Source organism: Alosa sapidissima, chromosome 12, assembly GCF_018492685.1.
Source record: "Alosa sapidissima isolate fAloSap1 chromosome 12, fAloSap1.pri, whole genome shotgun sequence".
In the NCBI taxonomy this organism is placed as follows: domain Eukaryota; kingdom Metazoa; phylum Chordata; class Actinopteri; order Clupeiformes; family Clupeidae; genus Alosa; species Alosa sapidissima.
In genome coordinates this window covers 5,905,604-5,920,286 of record NC_055968.1, presented here as the reverse complement: position 1 = coordinate 5,920,286, position 14,683 = coordinate 5,905,604, and the positions used below count along the sequence as shown (strand labels likewise).

At 44.6% G+C, this 14,683-nt stretch overlaps 1 protein-coding gene across 4 annotated transcripts in view; it reads left to right on the top strand.

Moving 5' to 3' along the window:
- Nucleotides 1–14,683, top strand: part of nlgn1 (neuroligin 1) — a 203,201-nt gene that overhangs the window by 55,608 nt on the left and 132,910 nt on the right. For 2 of the 4 annotated variants that reach the window (XM_042057468.1, XM_042057467.1), the window contains exons 2-3: nucleotides 8,400–9,302; nucleotides 10,039–10,098. In XM_042057468.1, coding sequence (XP_041913402.1) covers nucleotides 8,807–9,302; nucleotides 10,039–10,098 — 556 coding nt within the window. In that variant the 5' untranslated portion in view covers nucleotides 8,400–8,806. The remainder of the gene's footprint in view (nucleotides 1–8,399; nucleotides 9,303–10,038; nucleotides 10,099–14,683) is intronic. The other 2 variants (XM_042057470.1, XM_042057469.1) reach the window with 1 other exon arrangement.

Below are 14,683 nucleotides of genomic sequence, written 5' to 3'. Positions count from 1 at the left end.
ATCATGATTCACTTGCAGGAAAATCCAGCTGGATTAACCCGCTCTCTAAGTAGTTTTGGCTCCAGTTTCCTGCAGACATTGCACATACGTATAGTACATTTTACAATCTGGATAAATCCAACGATAGAATTAATATTTTCAACCGTGGCTAATATTGCTTTTATCTAGTCTATTCTGTGCTGCTATTTCACGCTACTCACCAAGGAGGAGAACGGGTTGTCGGCCCGTTCACGTACACTTGGCAGAGTTTTGTAAAACCTTTAGATAATCAGATCAACTGAATGATTGCAATTACGAATTTCCTCATAAAAGAGAACCCACTGATCAGCGATAGCAGCAGTCACAACAACGAATGGAGGCTTGTGTGGGTTTGCTAAACTGCAGTTGGAGAGGTTGCTATGATTTTTGCGTCATCGTCATTAAACTTGTAGCCTGTTTAAAAAATGGCAGCCCCATTGGCCCTGTCTAAGAACGCACCAGACTGACGACTGGTCATTTGCAATGTGGCATTGTCCTCTCAAAATAACTAAAATCTTTAATGTCGTTTATGTCATGGAGGGGAACGTATAACCATAATAGCAGTGTGCCCCACTTGTGACGTCCGAACTCAAGGTACCCGATCCGTACAGGGGAGGGAGCCCGTTCATAAATAATCGACGCGGTGATTCAGCTGTGTCACATTGTCAACGGTCTGGTGATTTAAAAAGGTGTTATCTATTTCTTGCTTAAAGAGGTGTGTATGGAGGAACACTGTTTCGCTGTTAATGTATCAAAACATTTCTGTACCGTTTATTCACTGCATTCAAACACGCCGTTGCAGAGATGGCAGTTATTTTCGAGCGCATTGTATTACACAGGCGTACATCACAGCGGATGATGAATGGGCTTCGAGGACGGTTTCCTCTGTTTCAAAACAAAAAGTCAATGCTGAGAGACTTCATGTCTCACCAGGCATTATTTTCCTTATCAGTCTTGCTGTCAAGAACACAGTTTAAAAGCCCAGAGGACTTAACCTGTCCTGTGTCACTCATTTAAATTCGTTTATAGCGTTGTTAGTTAGCATGTGACTGTTGCATGAGACCAGGATATTCCCACCTTTACACCTGACCCCCATCCCACCTTTTTATGTTCTTTTATTGGAGACATTCCCTTGTTCATACCCATTATGCAACTTTAAGTGTAGGTTGTTGTAAAAATGCTTAGCATTTTACACCACTGAGCACTTCAACTCTAATGTGTCTGTGATACCTGGGGCCCTCTAGTTTGCAAACAGAACGTCTGAGGGCCTGTCATCGCCCTCTGCTGTGTCCAGCCTTTCAGTCAGATGCAGACGACTGACTCACAGGCAATTAGAGCTGAATTTTATGTGATCAGAAAGGGAGCTTGTCTTGTGAATATTTTGGCGATTTCCTCCAGACAGCAACTGATTATTTTCTGAGTAATCATTTGTACATGGCTTACATGGCTGCTCACAGCAGGAGCGTAGAGGGAACAACAGCGTTTGCCCTTTGAAGAGAGCTCGGAGTTCTTGGTCTGTCTTTCAATGCTGGTTTTTAGAATTTGCCATGGCTATTCATTGATGAAGTGCTTGGTGGGAGGGCTAATTGTAACCATTTTATATGTGTGTGGCCTTTTCATTTGTGTGTTTGTCTGTGTCTGCCCAGTTGGTTTGCCTTACTGCGTTTTCAGAAACAGGGCCCACTGTTTGTGATACTGCTGAAAGTGCAAACATGCCAAAGTGCAAGTTTTGTTGATTGAAATCACCTCGTAACAATAGTTTGCCAACTGTATGTTATTGGTACAACAGAAATCCTTCTCATCTGTAGACATGACAAGATTCTAGTGTGGTGTGATACTGTCAAATGAATTAAAGTAATTGCAGTGTAAGCATTTGCATTTATTGCAAATGAAAATAATGGTTACATGGAAATCAAATTTAGAGATGGAATTTAAAAGGTCTGGCTACTATCCATTTTCATCCATGCAGGGTTTCATGCAGAGTTTAACTGAAATGAAAATTGCTCATGAAATGTACATGCGCACAAACATGTTATCTCATACTGCAGAAATGAACGATAAAACCATAAAAGAAAAATGGAGTAGATTCCATTTTAGGGCCAAGAGAACTTTGTATCTATTTTGGTACAAACATTAACATTTAAGTATAAATGCCCCCATCAGAGTGTTGGCGTTAAAATAGACCTCTAACCCGGAACATGCATTAATTAACAATAAGCTGCTCTTGTTCCTTTTGTTCAAGGAATGCCTTTCTCAGCACCCATAGCTGCATGTTGACATAAGGCACAGTCACACGCTTCTTTAAGAGTTCCTGAAAAGTGCCAGCGACTTACAGAGAGAGGCAGAGCCTGATCATGACTGTTACCCAGAGAAGGAGACTTTCATTACTCATCGGGAGCAGCAGCAGTTGCAGTGGTTGCCGGGGCCCATTTGTCCAACTTCCCCTATAACGAATTCACAGAGACAGAACTGGCCCAGGAGGACTCGACCTTCATCTGTTTTTTATTCACCAGATATCTATTCTGTATGGACAGGCGGTGCTTTTTTTTTTTATCCCTTCCCTTTTTTCGAAAAAAAAACAAAAACTTGTGTTTCTATTCCATGACGTTTTAAGAGGAATTTTATTGTGGGCTTGAAAGGGAACACATCTTCCAGTTGTGTGGTGTGTTGGGGAGTGTGATGGGGTGTGAGACAGAGGCTAAATGTCTTTTAATGGACCTTACTGTTGAGGCAGTCGGAATGTCACTTCCCACTTCCCTCTTGGCACAGAGGCACTGGGCCCTCACGATCGATGTGAGTTCTGTGGCACCAAAGGTGTGAAGGGTATTGTGACCTCACGGTATCACCTTTTTGGCACCTTCTGTGGCTGCCCATTCAAGTTGTGCTCGAACATGTCCTCCCTATGGAGTATGTCGACACACAATAACTGCAATTCAGACTTGGAGACTTCTCACTACTGAGAATATAGACCACATGATCACTCAGAGAGCGATCATAAGGACTATTTTTTAGCTGTCTCTCTGTTTGTCCTTTAGCTGTGTCGCTCTTGAGGACTTTACTGATGCACAAGCCATATACAGTATAGCCTTGACTCATGACCTTGAGCATCCTCAGCATCGTGCTTGTTGGTGTTGTGATGAAATGATGTTGGGCATTGTGTTTTCCAGTGTCGTACTCCTATCGTGGCCCTCTGGTGGATAGCAATCAGAGAGGGCATGTGTGCTGTATCTGATTACTCTTTGCTTCACAGACACATGGCTCAAGGCCATACAAGCCCTTCAGTCCCTCAGTTACTAACTGACTAATTATGGAGCTTTGATGTAAAGCAGTTTGAGCAGCCCTCCTCAGTCATCGGATTGGAACTTGAGGGAGTCGTAGTGACACTGTTGATTTCTGAGACCTTCTGTGCAGCGGAGATGAGCAGGACATTAGATACTGGTGCTCTTCCAGTCGCTCTCTCTGCACTGCCGTATTAATGGCAGTGTAATGTAATAGCAGAGTTGCTCATTTTCCAAATGTATGATAATGACTTTCCCACGCATTCTGGCGAGCAGGCCTGGTCCTTTGTGCCCCTGAGCGGGAGAGTAGGAGGATATGTTGTTCCTGTGGGCCCTGCGATTGGTTGAGGAGCCGACACTGTGGCAAGAGAGCGCTTTTTTGTGCTTTTTTTTTTTAACGCCAACATGGTGCTTCGTGTCTGACCCCGGCGGAGCCTGTGTCACAGCATCGCCGCCAGGTGAATCAGTCCATCCCTCCTACATGGCCATGACCGCAGAGCTCAGGAGAACACTTTCACTCTTTCACCCTCTGCACACCTCTTATCCCATCATCTCTCCCTCTCTCTCTACTTCTCTCTCTCTCTCTCTCTCTATCCCTCTCTCTCTGTCTCCCTCTCTCTCTCTCTCTCTCTCTCTCTGTCTCTCCCTGTCTCTTGCTCTCTCTGTAAAAACTCACAACTTCACTGAGAGTTTGCTTTTCAGGGCACCCACTGTGGTGAGAGTGCTTATGTAGGAGATTATGTCCTGGCGAGGCAGAGGAGGCATTTGGCTGTGCTGTGCTGTGCTGTGCTGTGCTGTGCTGTGTTGTGTTGTGTGTGGCATGTGGGTTTGCTGCTAGAGGTCTTGCTGGGTGCTGTTGTTTCAGGGGAAATCTCAGCAAGAAGAGGAATGAGCTGCACAGATGCATGGATGCTTAAATAGATACAGAGAGTGGGAGAAAGACAAACAGCAGAGAGAGAGGAGGGGAGGGGTGGTGGAGAGGGAGGTTGCAGGCCACTGTAGGGAAGGACGAGGCTGCATTAGATTGGGCATGCAGCATTAGATGAGTAATATGTAAAAGAGAGAGGGAGAGAGAATGAGAAAACGAGAGAGTCGCCAACCACTAATACCACTGTATTACTGCAGGCATGTGCTCAACAACTAACAGCACGTGTGGACTGCTCATCTCTAGAGGCCATACTGGGTGTGTGTGTGTGAGAGAGAAAACACACACAGATATAGAGAAGTGAGTGAGTGTGTGTGTGTGTGTGTGTGAATTTCTGTGTGTGTTTATGTGTGTGCGTGGGAGAGCCATATCCCTAAGGCTTCTATATGTTCTATCTGCAGAAGTGACTGCAGCACATGAAAGAATAGTTGTTGATGAATGTGGCACACTGTAGCTCTTCATCTGGGTCTTTTTATCAACCATTCAGGTCACATTATTATGACTATGAATACTAACTAGGAATTTAAAATGTGATCAAAATCTTTCATATTGAGCATGGGTGATGCTGTATGTAGTCATATTACAAATATATGTTGTGTAAATCAGATTTCGCTGTGGTAGTAACGCAGACTTATCTTAAAGAATTGTCTTCATCTTCAACATTTTGAATTAAGTTTAATTTGTAATCTTAGCATGCATTGTCAGCAGGGTCCTAAATTAATGTTTAATGAAGACAAAGAAAAAAAGCAACAGCAAGCCCAACAGAGATTCTGCTGTCAAGAGCTGTTCCACTCTCTCTCTAAAGTGTGAGTGACAGTTTTACCAAGGGCCTGAGATACAATGGGTATTTTACTTTTCACACAAATGGTGGTCAATTTTTAATGAGCTAGGAGAGGAGCCTTCTGATTCCTGCTCTTAATTTGCCGCGACATCGTTTCTCCCCAGCCAGGCCCCGGCAAACCCTCCAAATCTTATTCGCTTCACCAGTGACCTGCAAGCTAAGCATTACCGTCCGGAAATAGACATGGACCCCCCCCACACACACACTCCCCACCACTCCACCTCCTCCAAGCCTATAAATTTCCCAAAAGTCTTATTGGAGGTGAAATGAGATCATTAAGGTCAGTGTGAGCTTGCATGGAAGTAAAGCACGCCGTGATGGAATGTTTAGTGTGTTGACTGGCTGCGGTAATAACTCTGGTTGGCGCACTCTGTTCCCTGCTTTTGACAGCTTTGGTGAAAATAATAGGCTGTTTGTTTTCTCTCAGATCACCTATATATGATTGGGGACCTTCTACCTGCCCCTGCAGGGGAATATGCTGAACCTCATTAAAAACTTCTCCATGTGCAATCTTTCCCCCTGCTGTTCCAAGCTGGGAAATCTCATATAATTATAGGGGGAGATGATTGTGTAGATATTGGAGGAGGTATGGGAGGCCGCTCAGTCTTATCAGGTGGATGTTTCCAAACAAAGTCAGGAGATCAGACTTCCCTGGAGAAACCTGTCAGTTCTTCTCTCATTTCATCTCCTGAATCCCCCACACAATGGCATGGCTTATAAATATATGCAGTGCAGTTGTTCAAAACTAAAAGATAGGAAAAAAGCATGGGGGATGAAACATGAAAGGATATGTCCTTCCTCAATGAGTTTGTTTGGAATATTAATTTATTTAAATAGGATGCAAACAAATATATCAGGTTCAGCTTATCTTATTGAATATATGCATTGGGACAACCCCCAGCTGAAGGAGTCTGTAGCGCACTTCTTCCCTGGAGAAGCAAACAGAAATATGGAAGAAAAGATGCAAGGCCAAGAAACGCAAAATGAGGCACCAGACAGCGTTCACACTGCCTAGAGATCTGAATATAAAAGTAAAGACAAAGAATTTCTCCATGCTTGATCAATTGAGCTCATTATGATGGGAAAAACTCTTAAGTAGGGGATTTGGGGAGATTTATGCAGAGAGTATGCAGGCCATGTCTGAAATTTATTCTCAACACCTGGAAGAGCTTAATCTTGAGGGGAAAGTGTGGAAATTGAAGGAAAATAGCCAGTGTTCTTGCATTCGTCCAAAGACGAGACCGGACTTATGCAAAACAGCCCATCACCTCAAAGTAGTCACATGGAAGTAATGAATGTCTATCAATATTTTTTAAACAGCCATGATAGCGGATTAATACTACCAGTCCCCCCCCCACACCCAACACAGACACACACACACACTCACACCCCATCTCTCACAAGAATAGCTAAGCTCCTTATTTATTTTGTAGGTGCCTCCTGAAGTTTCTGTGGCCGTGTTTAAAATAAGAACCAGTGTGCATCTGAACCTTGTAGGGGTAGTCTTGGCTCTCCTCAGCAGGCTATGGGATGCCGTGATTCAGATGCTTGCTGAGATTAAAGGGCAGTATTGCATCTCCCACAGCAGTGTGCTGGCCTCTCATCATCTCCTTTGTTAACCATCATTCACCTAACTCTGTCAACTCTGCATTTATTTGTCCTTCTGCAGAGTTTAAATATTTGACCGTGCCTGGTGGAGATGCTATAAGAGGCTAGCGGCATGGTTGACGTGCTAGGATGTTTTTTCTGTCCTTTTTGGCTGAGCTGTAAAAAACCTCATGGCACTTTTATGTGCTCATTAACAGTACACAATCAATGGCGTAGATTTTTCATCTCCCCACTCTGTTTATCTATTTGCCTAATTATTTTGGATGAGTGACTGTTTTGCATTTGTGTAGATGCATATCATTTGTACACACTTGTCAATAGACAACAGTTTGTTTTTGAAATATGATTTTGTTTTTCTTGTGTGTGTGTGTGTGTGTGTGTGTGTGTGTGTGTGTGTTTGAAGTGACGTCAAGTGCTCAGACGAAAATGTGTGTTTGCTCGCGGACAAATAAAGTGACTCCAAATAAAAAGCCCCTTTGGAAGTCTGGATAACTAATCAGTTTGACAAGCACACATTAAACACATTACAATCCAGGTCAGATGTTCTCCCTGTCACTTGTCAAGGGCTTTGTCGTGTTCCCTGTGTAAGTGCACTTGATTTCACAGGAAAGTTTTTCTCCTGGTACTACAAGTGTGGGTTAATAACAGGACGCTTTGCATAAAGTGACAGTGGTTTCTTGAATTTTGCATTGGGTGAAGGCAGCCTACGCCTATAGTGCTTAAAGAATGTGATTTGTTGTAGTAGTGCGTAGTAACAGTGGTCTTTCTGTGTGTGTTGAGGAATATGGGAATCCTTTTAATGTCTCACATGGCACTCTGCCGGAACTAAGCATGGTATTTCCCCCCTCCCCCTCCGCACTTGAAATGGCGATGAAGGGTTTTTTAAGTGTGCTTTGAATGATGCACTTGTTGCTCATTTCTGTTCGGCATGCACACACACACACACACACACATACACACACACACACACACACACACACACACACAGTAGCCTGAGTGTGTGGCGATACAGTAGAATTCAGGACAAGTGTCCCATTGTGGGTGAACATAAACCCCATTGTGTTGCTGTGGGAGTCCTGGCAGTTTGTTCATTTCGCCAGGCTAAATGAATGCTGCTGAAAAGCGCCTGTCAGTGTGTCCACTGGGGAAGAGTTGCCTGCAGTTCTAAATGTGCTCCTACTCCTCATTAAGACTGCTTTCCTACGGAGGATCCAAATATAGCTTTCAAAATGTGTGCAAGGTTGAAAAGTTCCCTCTGACCACTTTACTGCAGGAAGCAGATACAACTTGAATTGGAGATTTGGGCACTAGGAGGACATCAAACGGTGCCAAACTCATGTTGTTTACTGACATGCACTCCAATTTTCCCTGATGGTATCATTGTTTGTGTTCAATAAACTTTTTTCCTCTGTCACATTTATTGATTTACATTTCTTGCAGTATGCTTTGATCTGACAGTTCTATTTGTAGAGATGTGACCATAATACATTTTACTCTTATCTTTTTAATATTCTTTTCCTGCTTAAATGAAATGGGTCCTTTGCCAAATGAAATGTAGTTGCCTCAGCCAGCAATTGCTTATTTTTTCAGGTTTGGAGGCACTGTGATATTGCCTCATATATGACAAGAGTCGAGAGCTACAAACACCAGTGAAATCTAGCACTTCCCCTTTGCTCCCTCCTGTTGTGCTAATGAAGTCTTTTCTTTCTTTCCTTTTTTTCCCTTGCAGGATATAGACCCGAGGCTGAACAGGATTTGATTCTTCTGCGGAAGAACCACAGCAAATGGCTGCTCTGTCTGTGTCGCCGGGGTGGACCATTTAAAGGAGTCGCCCTGATGAATAGATTGGAGTGGAAGATGTTGCCCCTGCCTGAATTGTGAAATCAGTGGGAAATACCACTCGCCATGCAGACAGCCTTTTGAGGGGTTTTTTGGCAGCCACGTGTCGGGCAGACCTTTTATTTTTGCCTTTGATCTTGCTTCCTTTTTTCACTTAACCTGCTTCCCTCACTGGCCCTGCCATTGGATACCGACTGCACTGCTGCCAGGTGCCAGCCGCCTTCCACGTCGAGCTGAGCCACTCTGCCCACCGTCTGGTGCTGATCTGGCGCAGGTGGTGCCCGTGGTGGAGGAGGCATGTTGCCACAGCGACCCTGCCGACTACGGAGCGTGTGTAGTGCCATGAGGCCTCGGATGGGATTTGGCTCGGGTGCGGACCCAGCCTTGCTGCTGTGGGTGTTGGGCTTCGCTCTGCAGGCCCTGCTGGTGGCCGCACAGAAACTGGACGAGACGGACCCGGTGGTGACCACCGCCTACGGGCGGGTGCGGGGCTTCAAGAAGGAGCTCAACAACGAGATCCTCGGCCCCGTCATCCAGTTCTTGGGCGTGCCCTACGCCGCACCTCCCACGGGCGAGAGGCGCTTCCAGCCCCCTGAGCCCCCGATCCCGTGGTCCGACATCCGGAACGCCACCCAGTTTGGCCCCGTGTGCCCCCAGAACATTCTGGAAGGCAGGCTCCCCGATGTCATGCTCCCTGTGTGGTTTACCAACAGCCTGGAGGTGGTCTCCTCCTACGTTCAGGATCAGAGCGAGGACTGCCTGTTCTTGAACATTTATGTGCCCACGGAGGATGGTGAGTTAAATGGCAGGGCAGACACGAGGCTTTGGCGAGTGCTCACCTCTCCTTTTTTATCTTTTGGTTCTTTGGGTTTAAGAACTCCTCCTGTCTATGCTGAATGTGAGAAGTGGCAAAACAAGCATGACCTCTGCATGTCTTACAAGCATGCCACTGCTTTCTCTGTGCGTGTGTGTGTTTGTTTGTGTGTGTATGAGTGGTGTGTGTGTGTGTGTGTGTATGTTTGTGTTTGTCTGTCTGTCTCTCCGTCCGTGTCTGTGTGTGTTTGTCTGAGAGTGTGGCTGTCCATCTCTGTCCTAACCCCCCCCCCCCCCCCCCCCCCCCTCGCCTCGTAAACTCACCTCCCACAGCACGTCCATCCAGGTGAATCCGGCTCCTCCTTTATCCCCTTAGTCCACCCCTGTCCACCAGTGACCCATCATTTCTCCATTGTGTGTGCAGGCACAATGAAATGAGGTCTTTAAAATGGGGAATCTTACAGTAACAGTACAGTAATAATGATGGTGACGTTCATGATGATGATGATGAACATGATGATGACAGTGATGATGATGATGACAGTGATGATGATTGTAACCATGGTGATGACCTAAGACAGCGAGAGCCTCTCTCTTGTTTAACTTCCTTTTTCCTCCTTCTCACCCCCTCCTCTCAGTCAGATTGTGGTGTTGCATGCTCCTGTTGTCTTTGATGGGGCTCCATGTTATTTTTTAGTCTTCTATTCATTTTGCAGTAAAAAGAATATCCAAGGAATGTGCCAGGAAACCCGGCAAGAAAATATGTAGAAAAGGAGGTATGTATGCACTGAAAATGATCAACTGTAACAAGGACAAGATCACCCCCCCCCCTTCTTCTCCCCACCACACACACCTCCACAGGAAGGGGGGTTGCCCTCAGAGGAAGCCAAATGTGTGTCCTAAAGAGGCATCACAGATAGATTGAATACTTGAGCATCTCCTGTAATTGATGACCTCAGTGGAGTGGTTCACAAGGGGAGACGCTGCAGAGACTGGGATTAGATGGGTAGAGGTTGAACTTGTGGAGTCGAAGCTCAATTAAAAGAGATGGTATCTTGATTCCATTGGTCTAGGCAGGCTGTATCGATCATGGCTTCATCAAGATAATGTCAACACTCAGCCTTGTACACATGCATACACAGACGCACTGTCTCCCTCTTCTCTCTCCCTCTCTCTGTCTCTGTATCTCATACAAACACGCACAAATACTTATGTCTTTGTATCACTTCTCTTCTTGTTCCATTTTCTCTTTTAGATATTCACTTTACTTTACTCTCTTATGTCTCCTCTCTCTTTCTCTCTTTTTCTCTTTCTTTTGTTCTCTCTCTCCCCCTGTCCCTCCGCTGTCTCACCCTCTGTTTGTCTGGCCCTCTGTGTCTCTCTCTCTCCATTCCTGGCACACTGTGCCCGGCAGATGTAGTCACAGTGCCCTTGATAAGGGATGTGTCATTAATATGGCCCCTCTGCCGGGGGGTAGGAGGTGTGCGTGTGTGTGTGTGTGTGTGTGTGTGGGGGGGGGGGGGGGGGGGGGGGGGGTGCACTTATTAAACATTCCTGCTGGAGAACACTACATTTACACACAAGATCCCCTTCAACCTCTCTCTGCTCGGTGCCAAAACAGCCCCGATCCTCTCCTCTCTGACTCTCCACCTCGTTACCCCGTTGCCTCTTAGCCCAAATTCTCTGCCCTTAACTACGGCTCTCCACCGCCAGAGCCGCCTGCACCCTCTCCCCTCCCCGACCTAACTGTCACCCGCTGGACAACAAATTATCCTGCCAGCAAACAGACACAGTGTCCCTTTTCGAGCCCTGCTCTCTCTCCTTTGGTTAGCGAGGGAAGGTTCAGCCGTGTAGAAATCTGTGTTCCACTCAGGGTGCAGAGGAATGCGTCATTTTTTTAGATGAAGAGGGAGAAAAACACAGCATGACATGCAAATTATGCTGTCACTAATGATGTCTCCATTTCACGTGGTGCTGAAGACAACTAAAAAAAGGCTGTGTGGTACAGCTAGTGTAGGCTATATGCAGTGCCTGATATAATACTCTTCTCCCTCTCAAATCCTTTTTTCATCATTGCTTGAATGTGTAGGCCACACGGTGTGGAAACTGTTGCAAACATGCTATCATATCTGCCACACTTCAACTGGTGAGCCTAGATTCTGCTGCAAGTTCTACAGATAACTGTTTTGGCTATAAATAATATGTCTTTGCTGCCTAAATAGGAAGCTAGCTGTAAAGACGAAAGTATTATATTAAGTTTGGGAGGCTTCTGGCTTCATGCATACATAAAGCGTCCTGAAACCTCCATGCAATTGCATGTGGATAGAGATCACAGTGCCTCAAGCTGCTGCCTGTCTGCGCAGTTTAAATTTAGACTGGGCTCCAGTTAAAAGAAAAAATGTGGAGGCATTGCCGTGCACAGTTCCTCCTCAGTGAAATGAGACATGAATTAACAATATGCCACAGAGCCCAGCACAGAGACCACACATGTGAATGCAGGTGTTAGAAGTGAAACAGAATCACTTGTGGCTGAGTTGCTCCTCTGCAGCACTTTGATTGCTTTGAGTGAACTTCTGTCGCCACATCAAGTAGCCATAGTTATAAGATTAATCTCTGGCAATGTATGAGGGGTTTCCTTTAAATAGAACAATGGCTAGAGGAAAATGGCACAGCCAAAAAAGATTGATATTAATGGAAAATAAAAATGGAATTAATCTGACCCTAATCTTTTGCTGTAGTGTAGGATCTAATCACGGCAAAGCTAGTGGCTTAACCGGGCTGCACAATTCTTTTTGTCAGAAAATGTTGCATGGGGTTTTGTGTTTGCCTGTTCCAGCCGATATAGCAAGTAGTTAAAATTTAATAGTGTAAAGTTGGTAGCGTATTTACCAAAGCAATGTTGCATAAACGTGATATTCAGTATGTCAGCAGCTATTTAATTTTGCAGTTTGCACTGCATTTTTGCAAGTTGAAAAAAAAAAGTGTTGTTGGCATTGTGCCATGTAGGCTGGGTGGAAAGGCGGAGCACTAGGAGTATGGTGTAAACACATGAATCTGATGGGCCTCTGTCACTTGGGGACACTAAAATCTGCTGTTTAATAGAAGCCCAGAAGTGATTGATTGAAGCAAAGGCAAAACAGTATTTTGAATTTCATGAGCTTTACTATGCTGTTTGTAGTCAGGCATGTCAACATACTGAAGTATTGCATGTGGGTTGGTTGTCATTTTGATATTTGCAGCCTATAAAACTGAACTGTTGATCAACTTCTTTCACATGTATTATGAAACAGAAATGTATCAAACTATTCACATGTAAGCAGTATACTGATGAATTATTGAATCACCAAGTTCAACACTTCAATAAGTGGTTGCCAGTTATTTTATTTAAGTTGATGACATTTTAACTGTACACCTATTGAATCTATTATTGCTCCAGTGCTCATCTCTTCCAGATATGCGACATAATTATAATGTCAATGGTGAGAATCATCAAGGTGTTGAAGATGTTGACGAAAAACTTAAAAAAAAAAAGAAACATTCAGATCAGTAACATGCATTAGACAGCAGCAGCAGTGGCTAATATGTATATGGCTTTTTTAGACCTAGGTTTGGCGTTCATATTGTGTTGCAGTGTTTTGGCAATGCACCCTGAGGTGTGTTGGCTTACAAAGGTGCAGTAGCTATTTGGGGCAGAATAGACGCCTGGACAGTCGCAGTGGGAGTTTGGTCTCATTTGCCATGTTGGAGCCTAGTGCCACCGCTAGTTTTAATATGATAACCCTGGGCACTATTTGGAGATGTCACACGAAATAATAAAAAGCCAAGACATGCCTGACATGGTTAATTGTCGATAATGGAGCCTGCCCTCTCATTTCTCTCCCTCTCATTCTCTCTGTCTCTCTATTCATCAGTTTCTCTCTCCATCTCTTTATTTCTCACTCTCGCTCCATCCATCGCTCCCACCATTGCAATCTCTCACCCTTTCTTTGCATCCCTCTCATCCACTCCTCCCTCATCCTTCTCTATCCCTCCATCTATCTCTCTCTCCCCCTCAGTTTGTCGGCATTGTCCCAGTTTCTGAATGGTGGAGTGGCTCCTGAGGGCTGGTTGCCTCACACTGAGACAGGGATGGATTTGATGGCCCCGCCAGTCCTTCATCTCCTGTCCTCTGCTTGGGCCTCCTCCTCTTCCTCATCCTCCTCCTCCTCCTCCTCCGCTCCAGCTTTGCAACCCCTGTGAGAGCTTGACTGTAAAACCTGGGCAAAAGTGCCTCTCATCTTGGCAGAGAGAGAGAGAGAGAGAGAGAGAGAGAGAGAGAGAGAGAGAGCAGAAGCAGTGTCCATGGGTGTGTGAGAGAGAGAGAGAGAGAGAGAGAGAAGAAGCAGTGCCCATGGGTGAGCCGGGAGTGTGTTTTGCCGCGTGTGTCTGGTCAGATCCTGCTGTGGCATCAGGGGTGGAGAGTGTTACACTGGCACCGTTCTAACATTGGCATCATGATGGCACTCTTGCGTGTTCACCTCCCATAGCCAATGTCATCTCTCTGAAATCAGGCATAAAATAACTCTGTGGCAATTCTGTACGAAAGTGTGTAATGTATAAGAAAATGCAGATCCATAGGAAGCAATTTTCTCTTATGTTGAAGTGCACTTAGACAGTTTGAGTGCTAGGGCTGAGAGTAGCTGTATATTTTTTATAATCTTTTTTACTAACCAACTTCTCCTGAACCTTCTTGTAAATGTAAAACATTTTGGATTATGTAATTGCTCATATCATTCATTTAGCCAACATTGTTTTTGTCCTTAATTCTGAACGTGAAAAGTGGACAGATGCTTTTTGTAGTCTTATCAAAAATCTTGGCAATATCAGGTTGGGCTGTAATGAAAGAGATGGAGCTTGATTGGTCGAGAGCACTTACTGTAGTAGTGAGTAGTTAATGACAACTTTACTTTAATAAATAATGTATCCGCTACTGTTTGTTGCCTGAAAAAGGCTAATGGAATATTGCATATACATCCAGCTGCAGTCTCTAATCTTCTCAGAGACATTGCATCATATCTTAAGTTTTCATGAATTTTTAAAATGGGTCATTTGAACCACAGGATGATATTTTTTCCCATGAAATAACAGTAACAATGCCATTGTTGTGGATTTGTTTACTTTATTACTATACACACTATATTACTATAAAGTCTCCTTTCAAATAGGCCTGTATAATATAACGCATATACTGTATAAAGCTTTTTCTATGTACTGTATGGTAATGAGGCCTTTTGAATTAATCGTAGACTGTCCTCTGAATTGAAAGGAGTGTGTAGGCAACCCATAGTGCCTTTCATGAGATTGTCCTGTATCAAACAAAGT